General features: G+C 37.8%; 2 protein-coding genes across 2 annotated transcripts in view; one reads left to right on the forward strand and one right to left on the reverse strand.

Moving 5' to 3' along the window:
* Positions 1–12707: 12707 nt before the first annotated feature.
* LOC105826189 (cytochrome c oxidase subunit 7B, mitochondrial) lies at positions 12708–17172 on the reverse strand. Its single transcript, XM_012664117.1, has 3 exons — positions 17012–17172; positions 14188–14312; positions 12708–12909 (listed from the first exon to the last, which is right to left on the reverse strand). The coding sequence occupies exons 1-3, from the start codon at positions 17049–17051 to the stop codon at positions 12832–12834; spliced, it is 243 nt and encodes an 80-aa protein (XP_012519571.1). The 5' UTR covers positions 17052–17172; the 3' UTR covers positions 12708–12831.
* Positions 17173–22191: 5019 nt separating this feature from the next.
* MAGT1 (magnesium transporter 1) overlaps positions 22192–23041 on the forward strand; it is a 54789-nt gene continuing 53939 nt past the window's right edge. Inside the window, exon 1 of the mRNA XM_012664119.1 lies at positions 22192–22476. Coding sequence (XP_012519573.1) covers positions 22279–22476 — 198 coding nt within the window. The 5' untranslated portion in view covers positions 22192–22278. The remainder of the gene's footprint in view (positions 22477–23041) is intronic.

A 23041-nucleotide genomic window follows, 5' to 3' on the forward strand; every position in this document is an offset into this window, starting at 1 on the left:
AGAATAGGTACATTCATAGAGACAGAAAGTAGATTATAGGTTACCAAAGGGTGGGAGAAGCGGGAATGAGAAGCTATTATTTAATAGGTACAGAGTTTCAGTTTGGAATGATGAAAAAGTTCTGGAAATGGATAGTGGTGAGGGTTGCACAAATTGTCAATGTACTCAATGCCACTAAATTGTACCACAGAAAATGGTTAAAATGGCAAATTTCATATCATGTATATTTACCACAATTTTTTAAAAGACTATTGCCCAGAAAGGAAATGATTAGGGACTGCATAAAGATAAAAAGGAGAGGACCAATTTGAGAAATTTTAAGAACTAGACAATAAACTTGGTGATTGACTGAATTGTGGAGGTGAGAAAAAAATAACTCTTGAGTCTCTGGATAGAAAGGAGTGGCATTATTAGTTTTCTTTTATAGACAAGAAACAAAGGCTGAAAAGCACAAAGTGATTTGTCTAAGGTCACAGTTTGCTAATAGCAGAAGGAACTGAAATGCCAGACTCCTGACTCAAATTTGGTGCTCTTTCCTCCTACAACACAACACATCCAAAAAGAATATTATATTTGTATAACACTCTGTCATTTACAAAGTGCTGTTACATAAATGGAGTAAAAAAATTGATACAACTCCTTAAAATCCTCAGACACAGACCTCAATTTTATCTTGTTGGATTAAAGGGGAGCCTTAAGGTAGGAAGTGAAGAGATTCAAATGAACTTGTTGGGACTATCATGGCTGCTGCATGTAGTAGATATTGAAGGGAGAAAGGGGCTAGAAATAGAAGTGGTTTAAGTAGGCTTCAGGGCTGCCATAGTGTATAACTCCATGTCATAATTTTTACAAACTGGGACTGCCTTCCCCTGGATTTGTGTAACACAACAGCCCTGGATGAAATAAAGTAGGAGTCTCAAACCTGCAGATCGGGATCTACTGGTAGATCTAGAAACCCCACCTCCTGGAACTCCATGCTGGTTTCCAGTAATGTCTTCTCCTCTCTGCTACATCCCCTTTCTGCCACATGTCCCAGTTGAGATTCCCAGTGTGATGGGGGGAACAGCACAGCCAGCAACTACTTCTCAGGGACTATACTGTCAGTATCTGCCCTGATATCAAGACTCTAAGATTAAAAGAAGATTCTCCTTATAATAAGGTGAGAGATCACCATAACAAAAGATTGGGAGGAGACAAAGGTGGTCTTATGTGATCATTTCTATTTTTCTGGTGGAAAAAATTCTTAAAAGTGCCTGGATAATACTATCAAATCTTCTTAGAGCATGATTATACTTACATTAAATCCAAAGGTAACAAGAGAGAAAATACAGGTCATAACAGGCATTCATTTGGCAATCCACTCATGCCTTCAGCCAAGTTAAGAGAATATTAACACAGGTAACAAATAATACCTACTTCATAAGCTTCTGACCAAGTTGTGTTTAAGTGCAACACAAAACTGGGACGCAATTGGTCCAACTAGATGCTTCAAACACAGAAGATAATCTAAAATGGACTAGATGCTTCAAAATGTAGAACATAACCTAAAACAACCACTGGTAGTTTTCAGGGCCAAGTCAAATAACTGCAGTTAAGTTTCTCTTCCTCATATTTGGATGAGGAAAACACATCACTGTTATAGAAAGACAACTGGAAACAAAAGCTAAGCAAATGTATTCTGTTTTGCTTGAAGACATTTCTGATGGCATTCTACCAACCATCACAGAATGTATTTCTTTCTCTTTCTTTGCTTAACCTCCTTCTATTTCTCCTGACCTCTCCTTGGACTTCCCCCTGGCACTTCATGTGCACACTGCTTAACCTCTCTAATATTACTTGGTGCTACTAGGGTTACTGACTCCAGCCATTCAGTATAAATATTACTTCATTGATTATAGAATTCTGTCACTGATAAAACTTACTACAAAATTCTAAACTTGGGAAACAAATTAGAGATGAGATCAAACTGAGGCAGTATAACTCCAAAGCCCTTCTCCTAACCCTCTCTGAAACAGTATATCCAAAGGACTTTACCACAGACTTAAAATAGTTCTTAAAAGCACTCAAAAGGTGGCCCACATCTATCACTTTCAATGCTCCTCCCCAACATAAAATATCCACTACAATCAGGCAAGTCCCCTCACTGATTGCCAGATAGTCCATGCACTTACCATTTCTATGACTTTGTTTACACTGGTACCCTCACCTAGAATGCTTTCTTTCACATATTTAAATCCTATCACCTCACTAGTCTGTAAAATCCACAAAAGCAGGAACTATATCTACTGTGTTCACTAATACCCCCAGTGAACATGGTAGCTACTCAATAAATCACTGTTGAGTAAGTAAATCAAATGAGGTCACACCTCCTCCATGAAAATACATGTCAAATATTCCTAGCCACTTTCTTTTTAAATTCAGAATACCCTGGAATCAGTTTCATAGTTTAGTGGTACCTAATTTCTCTGTAATTGTTTGGTATTAAACTTTTTTAGCTGGCTAGACATTGGAGCATATGCCTTATGTTTCTTTCTTTTTTTTTTTTAACCAAGACCGATGTCATTGAAGCTTTATGTTTCTCTGCATATCTTACAGTAAACATTGAATATACAATAAGCACACAATAAACACTAATTGAAGAGATGTGCTTTATAAAAATTCAATTTACACACAACTTTGTAAGAATGCAGCTATTTTGCTGAGTAAGTTAGACATACATAAGACCTTTTCCCTTGCTTACATTTTCCATTTCAGAATTCATTCAGTAGAAGTATGGTTCAGCATTTGGCAATTAGGAAAATAATCTGGAAAATCTCTGTGGTCCAGAGTCTGTGGCTCACTAATTACACAAGCAGACGGTTATGAGTTTTCTTGGCAGGGAAGTGGAATGAGTACATCATGGTGATTTGATTTGCTAGTTGTCACAATGAGTTTTGAGATGTCATGTTAGCACATGTAGGTGTACTGTAGACTACTGGGCCCTCCCAATCTGAGTTTTCCATTTTTTTTCTTCTACCTTTTCTTTTCTTTTCTTTTTTTGAGACAGAGTTTTGCTCTATCGCCCAGGCCAGAGTTCAGTGGCATCATCATAGCTCACTGCAACTTCAAACTCCTGGGCTCAAGTGATCTTCTTGCCTCAGCCTCCCAAGTAGCTGGGACTATAGAAGCATGCCACTGCACCTGGCTAACTTTTCTATTTTTAGTAGAGATGGGGTCTTGCTCTTGCTCAGGCTGGTTTTGAACTCCTGACTTCAAGCATCCTCCCGCCTTGGCCTCCCAGAGTGCTAGGATTACAGGTGTGAACCACATGCCTGGCCACGAGTTTTCCATTTTCTATGGTATAATTTGAAAACTAAATATTGCTTGCAGGTATTGATTGATTAGTATATTACTCCTGTAGTCTACTAAATTTATAGTACAGCAGAACTATAATTTTCAATTTTGTTATATAGGTTACAAAAATTAATTTCACAGTGAATAATATGTTGAAATAATAATAGTAATGAGTCTTTCTTGTATGTTTACTACCTGCCAGGCACTGTTCTTAGGCCTTTACATGTATTAACTCATTAACAACCCTATGAGGTAGGTACTGTTATTGTCCCAGTTTTACAAATTTGAAGAAACTCAGGCACAGAGGGGCAAGAAATCTGCCCAGAGTCACACAAGTAGTAAGCAGAGGAGCTGAGAATCCAACCCAGGCAGTCTGGTGGACAGAGCCCCCACTCTTCATCCTATGTTATACTACCTGTCCAAAACAACATAGCATCACAATACAATGGTGAGATTAAGATGCCTTGAAGTATCAAGAGAATAATATCCAACAGTCCAGAAAATGTAACCAGCAATGTTCCAATTTATGCTTGCTTATCAACTTTTACTGTACTTTCTATTAGAACAGTTTTGTTTTGTTTTGTTTTTTTGTGTTTTTTTTGAGACAGAGTCTCGCTCTGTTTCCCAGATGAGTGCCGTCACGTCAGCCTAGCTCACAGCAATCTCAAATTCCTGGGCTCAAGCAATCCTCCTGCCTCAGCCTCCCGAGTAGCTGGGACTACAGGCATGTGCCACCACGCCCACCTATTTTTTTCTATTTTTAGTAGAGACAGGGTCTCGCTCTTGCTCAGGCTGGTCTCGAACTCCTCAGCTCAAGTGATCCTCATGCCTCGGCCTCCCAGAGTGCTAGGATTACAGGCGTGAGCCACCGTGCCTGGCCTCTTTTAGAACTGTTTAAATTCTAAATATGTTATTTGAAATATCAAAGTCTGGCCAAGTTCCGAGACATTCTTACTCTAAAGATGAAAAAAAACACATGGGCCATCTTCCTACGAGACTCTGAGAATACAAATAAAATAAGACTAACACCATTTTAAACATTAGGTATTTTAGTATATCTTCAAATAATGTAATTAGCTAAAAACAAAACCATGGGTCCTTACTTTTGAGATTAGTTTGAAATTACCATGGAAATTATGAGCTACCAATATCTCAATTTTTTAATCATAAAATCAATTTGCTCATTCATGCATTCAAAGAAGATAAATGAATGTTTCTCCTTTTGGGACCAACAAGGAACTTAATTCCAATAGACCTAACTTTGTTCAAATGTCTATGCACTTTTAAAAATACAGTTCCTCTATGTTAGGTAAAAGCATAGGTTCTGAAGCCAAGAATGATTGGCCTTAGATCCCAGTTTAGCCCCTTGCTAGGTCTGGGGATAAAATTTGGCCCTATGAAACAGTATGTCTGCTCTTACCAAAATGCAAACAATAGACAAGGTACCAGATTTATTCTTCACACCAGGTAGAGGAATAGTTCTGGTCACTTTCACTTACATGCATCAAAAAAAGAGAACAAAAGATTCAGGATCCCATGACTTACCACTTGCCCTAAAGTTAAGAAACAGGAGTTTGTGGGTTATTTTTGTAATAAACATAGTAGACAAACTCATAGACAATTCAAATCATATCCTGGCACTCAAGGTCAAATAATATATTGTACTAAATAAATAATTCTTTTCCCCATCATCACTCAAGAAATTTAAAGCTTTAAAAATATCTGAAGACTATAAAGGTTTTTATGACCAAAATTAATCTGGGTAGAAACAGATGTGCAAAGCAACACTTTGCTTTAGACGAAAAATACTTGAAGACATACGACACCAATCTGATTGCTAATACATAAAAATGCACTTATTGTTGTGATTAGAAATTAGTACCAAGATATTGTGGCTATAAATCAGAACTAAAAAGTAATATTTATAATTAACAGTGAAACAGGAGAAAGCATTTCTTCGTTGAAATGAAACTCACTGTGTGCAAATGATTTAATATTATTGCTTTAAAAATATAATTAATGTATTTATTAATAATCAGTACCATATACTTGATATTATAAATTTAATACATTAATATTGTTAAATTAATGATAATTTATAGATAATAAGAATTCTTAGAGCAAAGAATTTTGTCATCATCAAAACAGTTAGATATCTCCTTTTACCCCTACCACAACAACTAAGCTCTCTGTAAGCTTTTGTTAGGTCAAGGATCACTCTTAAGTATCCTCATGACACTAGGGGTCAGCTACAAATTTATCCTAAGTAGTCCTGAGAATTTTCTTTAGAGGGCTCTCCACTTTGGAGGTTTTTTTTCTCTGTTCTTATATCTCTGTTGACAGTTTTTCAGGTCTTAACAGAAGCCCTCTTAGTGTTTTCCTCTCCTAAGTGGCAGGTAGCATGCTTCAGGTGAACACTCAAGAGCAGAAACCATTTTCTTCACAATTCCAAGAAGCATACAGTACTCCGCAAACTCTCAGGTGAGAAAGTAGGAGAAGGAAGTAATTCATTTATTTTTCCCTTCCTGCTTTGGTTGGGACATCAATTGTACATGAAGGATCAGTAGCAATTACAGTGGCATACAACAAAACACATTACATTTTTACAAACAAAAGTAACCAAGGTAAATGGCCAGGCTAAAACAACATCCCTAAGATGTGAAATAACCCATTTATTTTAATTAGTAAATTGTTAAAATGCACTCCTGATTATAGGTCTGAAAAACTGGACTTCTACACTAGAGATTTATAATAAAAATAAATAAAACAATTTTTTTTAATCCTTGAGACATAGCAGTATAATTCTAAATATGGACAGAAAACATGGTACAAAGTACACATAATTGGCCCAAAACAAGGATATCTGTGAAAACTGATGTGATCTACCAATATCCCATATTTTTGAGCTCATAAAAATGAGGAAATCACTTCAATTTGCAAACGGTGTTGGAAAAACTAGAAACATTTTTTGAAACCAGAACCATCATACACTTACACTTCAATGAAACACATTAACACATTTTAATTTTGATACTTTTCCAGCCATACTATCTCAGCAAGTTAAGTAAGCAAGTTGTATCACATTAAATCAACCTGAAGACTGAGATTCAGAAGTGAAAAACATGATTGCTGGAATGGTAGATTGAACTGCAATACTCTAACCATTGCCTTTCACCTACCCCCCACCCCATTTTGACCTATGTCCTAAGAAATAGCACTGTTTAAAAATAAAACACTGTAAAACATGGACAGCCCTTCAACAAAGATGAGTAGAGGGAATTTGAGACAAAATTCCCAAATAATATTCTCATCTATGCCAGTGCCTGTATCAGCTCAAATAAATCTTCTCTCCTCATAATTTACTTCCCCAACTGGCAAATGAAGATTATTTTCACTCATCAGGATGTGAAAAGTCTTGATTAATAAAGCCAAGAACTGCCAAGCACTTTTAAATACAGGCAAAAGCAGTTATGGTAAGAATTTCTTTTCTTTTTTTTTTTTTTAAAAAGGACATATTATCTTTAGAGCCCTCACAGAAGTAAAGATTGTAGTGTGTTAACTGGCGTTATTTTTTGTGTGCTCTATTTTTTAAACAAATTTTACTGCTTCTTTATGCATTTTTCAAAGAAAAACAACCTTTTGCATTAGAGAACAGAGATGTTAACCTATCCTTTTGAGGGATTAGTGTTTAATCTAACCCCATCTAGAGGTCAGGAATCAAGATCTTTCTAAGGTTATGATTTTAAATGAATAGTTTCTCTCAGGTTAAGACCAGCAGAGAGATATCAATTTGCAGCAGAAAAGGAAAAGCATAGATTCATTGAGGAAAACCTGGAACACTTTCTGGCTTTAGACAATGCTGTTATTCATTCCCAACAATTATTTTTTAATTCCCCATTATATTTAAGGCACAAGACTCAATCAGAATTAAAGTATAACAAGTCTTTATTTTCTCCTTTAGATTTGAGTTTACATTAGAATTAAACCTCATACATTAACATTGTATGTCATTCCCATGCATTTTTTTCTATATATAGGCTTTCTTATTGGCCAAAATATAGTTAGATATGGTTGTGAGCTGACCAATTCTTTATTCTATATTTTTTTTTCTGTTAATCAGTGACATATTGTAAGATGTGGCTGTACTGGAAACAGGGATGTTGCCATCCAGTGTGTTATTAGGTGTCCTGCATCTTTCCAGCCCCCGCCCCCACCCGCAGCCTTTGCTCACATTATTTCTTCCACTTTTCAAGGCCCAGTTCACATACACCCTTTCCTGCACTCTCATAACACTTCCTGTTTCTAATACATAATGTTACTGAGATTAAAAAAAAATGTTTAGGTGTTCGTGTATCTTTCCTACTACACTGAGACACTCAAGTACAAAAAAAAACCCTCTTACGTCATGACTATATACATAAGAAAATTTGAAATATAAAAAGTAAAATCTCAGCTCAAAATAACCTTTACAAAGGATGCAATAAGCAACCTAGTTATTCAATCAGTGGGGCTGCTAGAAGCCACTGTCAACTGTCTTCATAGCTAAACTGAACTGACTCGTCTGTAAACGCTTTTGAGGCCAAGAACTGTTTTATTTCTTACGCATCCTCCCTCCCCACTGCCACACGTCAGTATCACCCAATTCAACGTTCTGCACACATTAAGTCTCAATACAAAGCCCTACTACTGTAGATGAAGAGACTGGGATTAAAATAAAGATCAGATCCTGGAAAAAATATTTGAACTGAGAAACGATAAAAGAGCGTTGTCTGTGCTTAAGGTAACCTCAACGTCTACAACAAAAAGTATCAAAGATAAGATGCGCAGGGTGGGACAAGGATGGAGGGTAACTTTACTGGAAAGGGGGCATAATGAACAAATGAAGTGGAAACAAGAGTGCTCTCTCAGTTTACCTCATGCTCCCAGAGCGAGACAAGACGCCAAATACCTATTTTTTAAAATTATTATTTCATCAATTACGGTGATCTTAGTAACCTTAGTTCCAAAGTATAAAGAGGTGGCATTAAGCAAAGACCCCAGTCCATTTGACTTCCAACATTGGTAACCGACCTTCTCGTACCCTCAATTCATTAGGTAACGTAGGCCACGGATGATCAGGACACTCTCTCTCCCCAGGAGAGTACAAGAAAGTGACACGGGTCAGGACCTAACCTTCCCTCCTCTATCCTCTGGTAGGGCAGGTAAAACAGAAGTGCGGAAAATACCTGAGTTGTGAAGTGAGAGTTTGTAGATTGCTCCAGATTAACATGACCTTCTCACCACATTTGGTAGTACCAGTTGACAGCACAGAACACCCCCTGCAGTAAAAGGGACGACGGGAAGCCAGCGTAAGACTTACCTGATTTTTCTGTCCTGTGGTTAAACCTCTGGAGCTACGCAGACCGTGGCAGTAATAAATCCACGCATGCAGGCTCCAAGCTCACACACTCGGAGAAGTCACAGTAGCAGCGGCGGCGACGGCGGAGGCGGAGGCGGAGGCGGCGGCGGCGGCGGCAGCAACTCCTCCCTCTGCTTCTCTTTTTCCACCCCCTGCCGCTGAGGCTGGCCGCCTTTACCCCTCCCTCCCTCGACTACCCCCACTTCCGGGTGATGCCCCGGCCGGAAACCGGGGCGCCACGGGAAAGAGAGCGACGCGTCACGTGAAAGGGAATGCAGTGTCTAGAGTCAAGCGTCTCCCGCCCCCTGCTGCCCCCGGGCCGACAAGCAGCCTCCGGCGGATCTTCCTTCGGGTGCGAGTCCCCTCTCTCTCCATGCCCGAAACAAAACCAAAAGATCCCTACCACAACAGTGCCTTTGTCATCTGTAGTTTCCTAACCTCAGGCCAAGATGTAAGTCATCTTCTACATAATTCATTTTTGCCCGGCATGAAATTAGCGTGCATCTGTTGTACTGTGTTAACTCGCTCCTGGGATACTGTGTATATAGCCTAATTCCAGATGTAAATGCCGAAACTGTGAACTTGCCCTCATCCCTCCATTGAAAAATAACATCAAGGGGAAAATGTGTGTACATTAATAATCTTTATGTGTATTTTGAGGGGACGGAGGGGCAGAGATGCCACCTCACTACCTTCATATCGCCATTCCAAACTCTGAACCACTTCTCCATTTATTCATTCACTCATCCATCATTTTAAACACCCCAGTAGAGTTTCTATCACCATGAGTTGATATAGAAACGAGATGCATAAAATGTAATAATACAATGCAATAAATAAGTGGTACAGAAAACATCTCAGAAAGGTATATTATTTTATTGTTTTCCAGTTGAACATTAAAAAGTAGCAAAATTCTAGGATTTTTAAAACTATGAACATTAATGGCAAGAGAGGCTCCATCTCACTTATTTCAAAGATGTAGCCTTTTCATATTTCTTTTCATGAAATTATTTGTCATAAGATGTAGGGGAAAACTAATCACAGGACTCTTTGTATTTCAACTGGAACCATTTGAACCCAGTTCCCATAAAAGGGTATAAGTCTAATGTTGCAGAACTCAAAATAGTACACAAAGTACAAATATTAAATATTTGTAAAAGACTTAGAAAACTGGATGGCACACAGTAGGCATATTTAAGTGTTAAATAATTTCCATCCTACCTGTTGTCAAACTCCCATTAAGCCTTGACAGGCAACATTTAAAATTGCCCACAGATTTAAATTTTAGGCCTGGAATTATTTCAGAAAGAATTATTCTCTCCCCCCCATACATCCATCCACATAAACATAAAATTAGTCTCAGGACTCCTTAGCTTCCCAGACATTAAGTTGTAATTGCCAATGTGCACATCCTTAACTATTAAGATATAAATTCAGCCCAAATTTAAAATATTAAAAATCACAGCATATGAAAATAAGTTTTTAAGTGGGTTTCCATGTATTTGGCAAGTTGGTTTGTAACTACAATATTAGCACTGTGTTAAGCTTCTAAAGAAATTCACTAAAAGGCAGAAACCAGAAATATAGCTTCATCAGAACAACTATCAAATACACTAGCTCTCGTTTGTTTTTGAGACAGGGTCATGCACTGGCATCATAGCTCACTGCAACCTCAAACTCCTAGACTCAAGGGATCCTCCTGCCTCAGCCTCCCAAGCAGCTGGGACTACAGGTACACACCCGCCACACGTGCCTATCTAATTTTTCTATTTTTTGTAGAGATGGGGTCTTGCTATGTTGCTCAGGCTGGTCTCAAACTCCTGGCCTCAAGTGATCCTCCCACCTCGGCCTCCCAAAGTGCTGGGATTACAGGTGTGAGCCCCTGTGCCCGGCCTGCTCTCTAGTTTTCTATGTAGATATTGAAGTTTATCACTATGAGTTGCAAGATCCTCTACCAACCATGCACATTCTTAGTCACTCAGCCTTTCCTTCTAAAACCATATTTTTAAATGCATCCTCCCTAATCCTCATTAATGCACAAGCATAGAGGGGAGTATCTACAAGAATTAGGTTTGCTGAGGGCTGAGCAGAAAGGTGTCCCCAATGATGTTAATAGTCACGAGGATGAGAACACCTGTGCCTCTACAGCTACCATACTACCCAGTTCTAGATAAGTTGGATGAACTTTAACACAGGTGCTAAAATAATCGTTTTAGAGTGAAATCAAGAATGGTGTTTATGACATTCATCCTAATTAAAAAATATTTCATAGCCATCCAAAAAATAGAGTTCAAAGGATTGGCAATGCTTCTAAGGTAAGTTGCTTACCTAAATTCTTCACGCATACAGGTATTTGAAAATAGGGAGACTAATTTGACAACCTTCCAACTCCAGGTATCATTAAAACTCTCGAAGTGACGTGTTGTAAGTTGCATTTGTGTGAAAGGATAAAACTTTCTTGACTTAGTGCACTAGGAAGCTGCAAGGTCAGAATTTGTGGTGGCACAAAATAATTTAAACTTAAACTACTGCTTTAAGTAGTGGTTAAGTTAACTATAGGTTAAGTAGTGGTCACTGTGGTTTTAGAATTACTCATCAGGACAAGATTAACTACAAAATTAAGTTTTAGAAGCCTGTTCAAAGATTCTGACCACCACCAGGTTTTATTACACAAAACAATATATATATTTTTGCTGGCAAATGGACAACATAGACAACATTCTAAAATGTCATACATATAGATGACCATTGTCACTTACCTGACAGAAGTGGTACAAATCATATTGAAATTCACCTCCAGTCGTTAGAAATACTCAGTGCTATTTCGGTGAATAAAAGGCTGAGACTTCCTTAAATACATGGTTTTTTTTTTACTTAATCACATTTTGGGGTTACATGCATTTGAATACTTTAGTCCTATTACGAAAAACATTCTTTCTAAATATATCATAAAATGTTCACTCAAATTTTATCAAATAGTGGTATTACTATTAACTTTGCAACTTATTTTACCATAACATTCGACTTTTCCTATTCAAATCAAATCACTGATTTTGGTACACTTGATGAGAAACTAAGATGATGTTACCCAGAGAGCATACATCTAGCATTCCATGTAATAAGTAAAAAAATTTTCAAATGTTTATGTATAAACCTTATCTGCATCAGGTAAATCTGGACATTCCTGATTTACAGTATCAGGTAAGTGGATTTTAGTTAACGTGGATAGGTTACTTGACTCAAATTCTGCTTACTTGATCCCTATCAACAGACTATTACAGATTACAGTTCTCAGCCAAGGAAGTAACAAAACATGTGGTACAGATATTGTTTTCTTCAGCTAACAATTATACATAAAATTCAATGTCATATACTAAACTCAGGATAATCCACAAATCCAAATATTATAATTACAGAAAGCTAACAGAAGTTCCTAATAGTATAATAGATAACTGGGAGTAGATAGCATTCAACGGATCCTTTCTTTAACAACATTATAAACACCCCTAGTAAATATGCTGAAAAATGGAAAGCTGTAATCAAGATGAATATGCTAAAGGAGGCAAGAAGCTAGCTAGTCTTCAGACAGCCTAGGAGTTCATTTTATAGACCACTCTTCTCTTGGGTCTGGTGACACCCTCAGTTTTCTAGGCAGGTGTGAAAAGAAGTTAGTAATGCCAATTCCAAGTATAAACATAAAAGAGGTGCAAAGTAGTAGGCATATCCAAGATCTGGGCCAAATTTTTGGTTCAAAGATAACCTAAAATAGCTCTGTGATAAGTTATTCACAAACTGGAATTTCGGCTTACTATAAAGTTGACTTCCAGATGATAGCCAAATTTTCCTTTCCAACACTTCATAGAGAGAAGCTGTTTAAGACATTGTATAGCATTTTGACTTTAGTAGTAACACAAAGGTTAAATAAATAAAAAGTGATCAAGCTTGGTTTCATTTACAAAGGAAACAAAACCTACAATTAAGGTTTCGAATGTACTTTATTTCTTCAATAATGCCATATTTTAATGGGTACACAGTGCTTTTATTTGGCATCAGTTATGAGTTGGTTTTGAAACAATTCAGTATTACACCAGCTGGGATGATTACTCCTCTCTCCACTCCTTTGGGGTGACTCTGCCAACAGGGGACAGGTTCCATTGTATGCCAATTTGTGTTGCTACCTGTAAGAATTAAAATGTTGTCATTTACAGGTGTTTAAACCAGAGTCCACTCTGCCTTGGAGCCTATTTCTTGAAAATGACAAAGATATTTGGCTCTATAGGTTAAATACATAGAAACTCACCTGGGATATTGTGCCTTCCCTGTAGGCCAAACCTAACTGCTGGCCTAATTCTCTAGAGCAGTGCTGTTCAATAGAACTTCCTGAAATGAAGGAAATGTTCTATATTTACAATGTCCAAAACAGTAGACAGTAGCCACATGTAGCTACTGAACACTTGGAATGTGGCTAATATGACTGAGGAAATGAACTTTTAAATTTTTTTAATTCAAATTCATATTTCACATTTCTATACTAAATCCTTAAAACATTGCTTCCCTCAACCACAACTACCTAAGCAACTGCCAGAGTGCTCTGTAATCTCTCTTCATCAGTAAGGAGCATTTCGCCTCCAAAACCTCCTCTGATCACACATTTGTTCAACATTTGCTCATCCTTGTAAGTACATACTTATTTTAATAGTATATCTGATTTCAGGAGGATCAAAACAAAAATTGAAAGCCTTACTTATTTAAATAAAGTTTCTTTGTTTATTAAGGCAAAGACTGATCCATCAACTAATATATTTATTGAAACTTCAAGACTCCTACTTTTAAGCAGTAAGGTCAGTGACTAGAAAATAGATTGTCAAATGTAAGATGTAAAAAAACTAAAATATGGAAAGTAAGCTACTTTACCCATTAGTATTACTATTACCCATTAGTAATAGTGTGCTCAGCTCTAAGTGCGTAATTTTAAAAACTGTTAAGTGAAGTGCGTCCAGGAGGGTGACCCAAGATAGAGAAGATACTGAAAAACATATAACAAAAAATGACCAACAGGGCCAGGCACGGTGGCTCGTGCCTGTAATCCTAGCACTCTGGGAGGCCAAGACGGGAGGATCAGTTGAGCTGAGGAGTTTGAGACCAGCCTGAGCAAGAACAAGACCCCATCTCTACTAAAAATGGAAAAAAAAATAGCTGGGCAACTAAACATAGAAAAAAATTAGCCAGGCGTGGTGGCACATGCCAGTAGTCCCAGCTACTGGGCAGGCTGAGGCAGGAGGATCACTCGAGCCCAGGAGTTTGAGGTTGCTGTGAGCTAGGCTGACGCCACGGCACTCTAGTCTGGGCAACAGAGTGAGACTCTGTCTCAAAAAACAACAAAAAAAATTTGAATGCACAGACTAAATGAGAATGAAAAATATCTAAAATAGAAATTATCAATCAATAGTACTTACATATGTCCACATAGCAATACAGAAAGTGGCTCCAGTAGCTAATACAGCATTACCATATTTGTCATGAAAATCAGGTGTTCGTTTCTGGTGGCTCTGCCTTGCCATTGTTTGCTGAATGTTTCGAACTTACAGGAAAAAAAAAATACAGAAGCATATCTATCAATTATCAGGAAAAGACAACACATGTAATTGATACTGCTGATCGGGAAAGCCAAGGAAGTTACCTTCATAGTATTACGCAGTTCAGTAAAATGTTAAAACACATTGTAGCTAAATGCAAAGTAGCATACTTTGAAAATCCACCAAAAATAAGATGGACAGATGGATAGTATGTGACAAAACAAATATAGCAAAATTTAACAATTGTAGAATAATCTATGTAGTGGCTATGTGGATGTTCATACAATTCTCCCAACTTTTCTGTATGTCTGAGAGTTTTCATAATAAAATGTTGGGGGAACAAAGCAAAGAATGGGGGATCTCAGTAACATTCATTACAAAGTGGTACTTATATAACCCCTGGAACTTGAATCCTATTCATTAATTTGAATACTTATAACTTTTCACTAAAGTTTACTCAATAGTGCTCACCAACTTACAACATACAGGGGCAAATAAACTCAAAATTAACTTCAAATTAAAACACACTAATTTCTGATCTTAAAATTACTACAACAAAAAACCTCCAAAAACTAGGGTATCTTGATTTTTTAAAAATTAATGAATATGGCACCAAAGAAATGGGGTATATAAAAATGTGTAAGACACAGACCCTGTCCTCCGTTGACTTCCAGTCTAGAAGAGGAAGAAATTGTAACACTTACTGTAATACAAGGAAGTATAATTAGCCAAGCACTTTAAAATGCAGATAGGATTTCGTTATGTAGATGTAGGAAAGGGGAATCTGAACAAAGGCAAATAGAAAAGCCCAGTGTAGTGAAAAACCAATTAAGTTTGGTTGAAGCACAAGGTGTATAGGCAAGTAATGGGGGATAAAATTAGAAAGGATCGTGGTGGGCAACTTTTTTCAGTAGGCAGAGGAAGCTGGTAAAACTTTTTGAGCAGAATGGACAACACTGAAACATTGAAACAACACTGAAACAAAGTTTTACTATTATTACTAGTTACTATTACTATTATTACTATTTTATTACTATTATCCTACTACAGCGGTCCCCAACCTTTTTGGCACCAGGGACCGGTTTCATGCGGGGGGTGGGGGGGTTGGGAGGGTGCAGCGGAGCTCTGGGGCCCGGTCCCTAACAGGCCTGGGGGGGGGGCGTAGTTCTACTGGAAAGACTGGAATAAGTTTCCAAACTGCACCTGGAAGAACTAGGGAGGAAAGGCTTGGGAAACCGCCAAGACTGGAAAAAGTGTATTTCTAGCTGTTTTTTTTCCTTCCTCTCCAATTTAAACAGCAGGTCCTTACTGTTTTAAAGAACCTCAAAAGGTACTTACATATAATGAAAAGCATGTTAGAGAAACAACAATGTTGCCCGTTCGCTAGCACTTAATATAACGGCTTCTATGTGGTACAATGGGTTATTTCATGATAGTTATTTGACCATTATTGGATCTTCTAACTGCCTTACATAGCTTTTGTCTTCACTTTTAAACAGTCACACCGAGATGAGCAAATTTACAAACATTTCACATTTTGCTTCAGAAAAGTTAAAAAGTGGGCACGTGAATTCCACATTGGAAAAAAAAAAAAAAACTTTTCCTGAGGTACAAGAAGCCCTACTTGCTCAAAGGGCAAAGAAATTAAGATTACCCAACAATTCTGGAACACCTCATGACTTCAAGCACATTTCTTTAGACCTCTCCTCTGTGAGAACAAATAGTTTAGTTACCACACATTCGTAATCTCACATGATGCTTAACGACCCTATGAGGTACTATTTACTGACCCCTTATTTTACAAAGGAGGAAAGTGCGGTTTAGAGAGGTTAAATCATTTGCCCAAAGTGAAGGAGATAACAAACACAGCTTTCGGAATATGAAAAACCAGTCAGGCTACTATTTTGTGGTTATTTTCAAAGTTTCTTGAATGTTTCGAACACAATTTAGTAATAGCCCCAATGACTCTGTTAAGTGAAAATTTTTTAAATGGCTAATAGAGAAGCTAAATGGTAATTCAGGTCACCTTCATTGTAAAACAACTGCTCACGTTACTCAAGGTCACCTTCGGTGCAAATCAAGTATGGAAATAATTTTTTTCTCTCCAATCTAGTCCATTCTCAATACACAATGCTGGTCGCAAAATTTCCCTGTACCTGCCCAACTTTTAGATAAGAAAAAAAATGAATACGATTGCTTTCAGGGCAGCTAATATTCAGTTAACAACCCACAAATAACTTCGAAACTGCATGGCTACCATTTAAGTAGTCTTCCTGCAATGAAAGCAGGTGAAGGACTAGATTTACAGTTTCCTTCCGTTACGGTTACTAGGAACTGGACAGGAGCTTCTTCTATATGGGGTTAGGAGTCAATGTACCTTCAAAGCTAAAATTCAGGACATCACTTAAGGAACGAGAGGTGTTCACCAAGAGTGTCCTTCCCTGAAATCATAGGTTACTTACGAATTAAAAAGCAGGGCTAGGGCATGACTCGGATAACAGAAAGAAAGCTGGGAACTGAAACAGAAACACTGGGTGATAAAGCCAATGATAAGGACATCTTCCCAATAACTTGGGACCAGATGGGAGACAGAGCATTTAGAATTAGAAGGTCGGGATGCTGGTAGAGGTAAAGGGCACAAGAGACGACGAGGACAAATGAATATAAGACTGCTATAAGTGATTTGCTAATAATTTTTGCTTACCTTGGAGACGGCTTAGTGCGTTTTTGGCCAAGGGAAACATCGTGAAGCTGAAGATAGAACAGCGACAACTCCAGCTGCTGCCTGGGTGCAAATTCCCTTCAAGTACCCTTGCAAAAAACCCTGAAAAACAAAATGGCTTTCTGCTGGGCTCCTTAATGAGATTTGACGAAATCGCGCGAGATCTGTAAAACCTGTAGAAATTCTAAGCTCCTTTACCACGAGAACAAATAAAGGCCTTTTGGGAAATGTAGTTTCAGGCTTTATAAATGACCTGTGATGGTATTCAATGAAGAATGAGAGAACTTGAAGCCAGGTTTTGGGCTCTGTTGAGAGGAGCTGAGACACTGATGTTAGACTGAATCGCCTGCTGTGGTCCCCAACCCCTGGGCCGCGGCCTGGTACCGGTCCGTGGCCTGTTAGGAAAACAGTGCCGCGCATCACCGCCTGATTCCCGCCTCTCCACACCTCCTCCCGCTTCCCCGTCCGTGGAAAAAATGTCTTCCATGAAACCGGTCCGTGGTGCCAAAAAGGTTGGGGACCGCCGGTCTAAGGCACCAGCTTCAACATGGTGTTACGGTTCCAGAGGCTTGGGTTTGGTATCTCGCTCCACACAAGCTCGTTCTTTCTGTTCCCCCTAAACTTCCTTTACTTCTTTTATTTTTTTATCTCCTCTTACTACATACTAATTGGCTTAACTTTTAATTTTGAAATAATTTCAAATTTAGAGAAAAATTGCAAGTATAGTAAGAAGAATCCCTGTAATACGTGATAAAGCAAATTTAGTAAACTGTTGTAGAATCTTGGTGGTGGGTGTTCACAGTACAATTCTTTCAGTTTTTCTGTATGTTTGGATATTTTCATAATAAAATATGGCAGGAGGCCGGGCGTGGTGGCTCACACCTGTAATCCCAGCACTTTGGGGGGCCGAAGAGGGAGGGGGAGGATCGCATGAGCCCGGGAGCTGGGGACCAGTCTGGGCAACAAAGCAAACCATGTCTCAAAGAAGAAAAAAAAAACAAAAGATGGGGTTAGAACTCTTGTACACCCATTACTTATGTACACCGATTAATAATATTTTGCTACATGTATTTTCTTTCTCTCTTCCTCCATATATATATATATTTGGGTGGGATTTTTTTCTGAACCATTTGAGAGTAACTTGCATATGTCATGCACCTTTACCTGTTAATACTTCAGAGTTCATTTTCTAAGAGTGGGATATTCTCTTACATGACCACAGTACAGTTATCAAATTCAGAAAACTTAATATCAATACAATACAGCTCATATTCCAATTTCACCAATTGTTCCAAGGTCTCTCTCTCCAGAATTCAGTGCAGATGCCTGCATTGAATTTAGTTGTAATGTCTTTAGTGTTTCTCTCTCTCTTCTTTTTTTTTTTTTTTTTGAGACAGGGTCTTGCTTTATCGCCAGGGCTAGAGTGCAGTGGCATCATGTTAATAATAGCTAATAATAGCTCACTGCAACCTCAAACTCCTAGCCTTGAGCAATTCTCTCGCCTTGGCCTCCAAAAGTGCTAGGATTGTAGGCGTGGACCACGGAACTGGCCTAGCCTCCTTTAAAATTGAATAGTTCCTCAGCCTTTCTTTGTCTTTCACGACATTAATTTTTTTCTCATTATAGGTAAGCTTTATTCTCTCAATTTTACATATGAAGGAAGTGAGATGCAGAATCCTTAAGTGATCAAAATCAAGCTTAGATCAAATTGAAGATCTGGTAATTATAAGTTGCAGAACTGGTAATGGACCTTCTGACTCCACAGGTCCGAGCTCCGTAATTTTTTTGAAGTCTACGGCAGTTATTTTGTAAAAGTTCCCTCAATTTGTGTTTGTTTGATGTTCCCTCGTGAATAGATTCAGCTTATGCAATTCTGACAGGAATACTATATAAACGATGTGTCTTAGGGCATCTTATCAGGAGGTATATATGATCTTAGCTTCTTTCATTTATTGGTAATGCCAACTTTAATCATTTAGTTAAAGTAGTGCCCTCCGGGTTTCCACACTACGAAGTTACTATTTTTCCCTTTATAATTAATATGCAACTTGTGAAGAATACATTAAGACTATGCGAATGTCCCATTCTTCATCAAATTTTCACCAAGTTTGTGTATCCATTGATGATTTTTGTCTAAATCAATTATTGGTATGAAAGTTGTAAAACAATGATTTTCTAATTCTATCATGCCTTCTATATTTAATAGTGGCTATTCTATTGTAAGAATTTTATTTTCTCCTCTATTTATTATCAGTATGGATTCATGGATTCAGTAGGTTATACTCCACTACTGTCATGATTTATTTTCATGATCAGTAGTCCCAGATATGGTCGGTAGTATTCTCTTCAATCTGGCTTCTATGTCTTTTTTGACATATCTCCATCATTTTTTTTAGCATCTTTATTTTCTGACACAAGATGTTCAAGACTCATCTTGTACTTTCCCTGCCTCACCACTGAAATCAGCCATGTCTCTAAAAAGCCCTAATTTATTCTAGTGGGGATGGCAATTAGCAACTTAGATTTGGGCACTAGGACAAATGGGGTGTAATTGCTTCTAGTCCTTTCAGTAAATAGAATTAGGAATATATGTTATGGATGATGTTTATACTAATATCTCCAGTTCCTGTCCAACCCCAAATAGTTCTTTACTTTCCCTCATTTTATATTTGTATCTCCTTTTTTCCACAGTGAGAATCCTGGCTCTCAACAACATCAATGTTTTTACATGTTACATTACACACGATATATTTTCAGAATTTTTATACCCATATCACTATGAAAAACAAACCTACAAAGTACAGTTCAAGGTTTGCTTGAAGTTATTTTTTTCTTCAGACTAACGGTACATAAGCAAAGTAGTGTGTTCATAAGGTATTTAGATTAGTTCTTTTTTTCTTTAGTGTGATTATGTTTTTCATTTGAAATAGAGCTGGGCTCCCTTTATTGTTTGCATTAAATTTTAGTTTTTCTCCCATTCTTACAGATTTTAATTTTTAAATTTATTTTTTAAATTGTGGTTAAATATACATAATGTAAAATTTACCTTTTTAAATGTACAGTTCAGTGACATTAAGTACATTCACATTATTGTGCAACCATCACCACCATCCATCTCCAGGACTTTTTTGATCTTGTAAAATTAAATGACTTGATTTTACATTTTGATTATTTAAAATGTTAACATTATTCCAAAAATAAAAACTATACAAAATGGTGTACTTAGAGAAGTGTCATTCCCTCCCCTAACTGTTCCGCTCCATTTCCACTAACTCTTGTAGGTAACCAATTTCATTAGTTTTTGGTTTATCCTTTATATATTTCCTTTTGCAAACATGGGCAAATACATGTATATTTTCTTATTTCCCCTTTTCTTTTACACAAATGTAGCATAAAATCCATTATTGCTTTCCACAAGTCTTCCTCATTCCTTTTTTACAGGTGCAAAATACTCTGTGGTGTGTATGTACCACACTATATTCAATCAGTCTCCTATGTTTGAACATTTAGATAGTTTCAAGAACATTTAGATTATAATAATGCTGAAATGAATAACTCTGTACACATATATTTTCATATTGTTAGATATCTCTCTCCAGGGTAGATGCCTAGAAATGGGATTGTTGGATCAAACGATACATGCATATGTAGTTTTATTAGATATTGCCACATTAACCCCCATAAATGTTGTACCATTTTGCATTCATACCAGCAATGTATAAAGGGTGCCTATTTCCCCACAGCCTTAGTGACAGCATGTATTGTCAAGCTTTCGGATTTTTGCCAATAGGTGAGATAACCCTTTTAAACTTTTAAAATTTAATTTTTATTTTTTAAATATACATGTAGTAAAATTCACTCTTTGATGTACAATTCTATGAGTTTGACAAATGCATAAAATCGTGTCACTACCACAATTAAGGACAAAACAGTTCCAGCACCATAAAAATGCCCTATGTGGCCTCTTTGTAATCAACCCCCTCCCTACCCCCAGCCCCTGACTGCCACTGATCTGTTCTCTGTCCCTATGGATTTGCCTTTTCCAGACTGTCATATAAATGAAATCATACAGTACATCTCAGTGTACTTTTATTTTGCATCTCTCTTAATATGAATGTCTATAATGATTTTAAATATTTTTCATATCTCTATTTCACATCACTTCAGAACCAGCTATTTTTTCCATACCCATCTCCTTGTCTCTCCAACATAATGAAATTATTTTCCTGTGTTTTTCCGGCAGATCCTAAAAGAGTAATTATATCATATGTTCCACACCATCAAAATAAATCCAAATTATAGGCAGATTGATTTTATCTTGTTGGTGTTTTTCTTCTTGAGTATATTAGTATTCTCTAGATTAAAATCATCCCAGTTTTACGACCCACTAAGATAAAAACAGGACTGGGTCAAATAAATGGAAACTTCTTCAGCTATGTAGGATTTTCATTATTTTTAGATGAGAGAATTGGATGTTCAATGAAAACAGACTACAACTAAAAAACTTTAAAAAGAGGGAAATTGCTTCTTTACAACCTTATTTTTGCACCCATCCCGAAAACAAAATAATAAATAGAAAAGAAGCCATTTGCTGTCTCTAATCCGTAATTTAAGTCCTTGGTGCTTTAAGGAAGTCAAGGAATTTAACTAAAAAAAAAATGTCATAAATAAACAAAAACTTTAAAAAATAATTTTTGATGTCCTTTTTTACTCATAGCTCCTGGCACAGTTCCTAGGACACAAGAGGTATTCAACAAGCTCTTGTTCATATTTACTTTTAAAAATCTCCCTCAGTGATACTAGATACATTTTTGCTTCCCTATTTTCACTTTTTTTCATTTTAATTTGAAGTACTTTGGAGGCAGGATGAGGGACGAATACAGAGCTTGTCACTCAAGTGGTCCCATTTTTCTAGAATATTACACGAAAAAGGGATTTCAAGAACTTCTGAATGACTCCTTGGGAAAAAGATTCCGTTTCAGCAACCTCAAGCCATTTTGGACTCCGAAAAAGCCCCAACATTTTACAACTGCGCATGCGTGTTTGAAGAGCCGCTGAGCGCGAGATCCTTACGTAAAATGAAAGGGGCGGCCCGTCATCTTTTGCGGACCAATGAAAAACCTCCAGATTGTCCTTTTCCTATTGGCTAACGGGGATCAATTAGAAGTGACCTGTCTTTTAGCGGGCGACTAGCCGCAGCGCGCTGCGATGTAAAATGAGGGGTTGCCAGGCCGGACTGAGCTGGACCAATGAGGAAAGGCAAGGGGCTGGTTTGCCTGTTCTCACGCCCCACCCTCAGACCCTGCAGGAGGAAAGTTTCCCTTGTAGGAAGGAGAGGAGTGAACATGGCAGCGCGTTGGTGGTTTTTGTGCGTCTCTGCGACTGTGGCGGCGGCGCTGCTGCTCGTTTACGAGGTTCCCTCGGCCTCTGCTCAGAGAAAGAAGGAGGTGAGGACACGGTTTCCAGCAACACGGGCTTTTCCCAATGAGTGGAGCTTCAGAGGGTCTCTTCGCTCGTTCTTACCCCCTTTTCCCCGCCAGTTCTGGGCTTTTGGTGGCTTCAATTCCGCCGTTTTCGGAGTTGTGCGATTCGTGAGAAAAGCAACTGTGACTCCTTGTCTTCTAGGGATGTACAGTCTGAGAGTGGAATGGGGTAGGCGACAACCCGGCTTCTATAGGTCTGTGATTATACATAGCTACCAGTTTTGACACTTCTTCGAGTATGGGCCTCATCGGGTGTTGGGGGTGGGGAGTTCGACTTTAGATCCAGAGGGTAGAGTATCTGAGTCTTTCTACTGTAGACAGATGTAACTCTCTGAATGAAGTGTAACAGCTATCTAGCAATTTCACTTCAGGAGTGTGAGAATTAGACCGAAGAGTGAAATTATGCCAGGTTTGTTACACTGTCCAAATAATTGTTTCAAAGTAACTTACCAAAGTGAAACCTCTTAATCATTTTCAGTCATTCAACAGATATCAAGCGTGCTAGGCACTGTTCTAGGTGCTTGGTATA

The sequence above is a fragment of the Propithecus coquereli genome, unplaced genomic scaffold (assembly GCF_000956105.1).
Source record: "Propithecus coquereli isolate 6110/MARCELLA unplaced genomic scaffold, Pcoq_1.0 Scaffold86, whole genome shotgun sequence".
NCBI classification, from domain to species: Eukaryota; Metazoa; Chordata; class Mammalia; order Primates; family Indriidae; genus Propithecus; species Propithecus coquereli.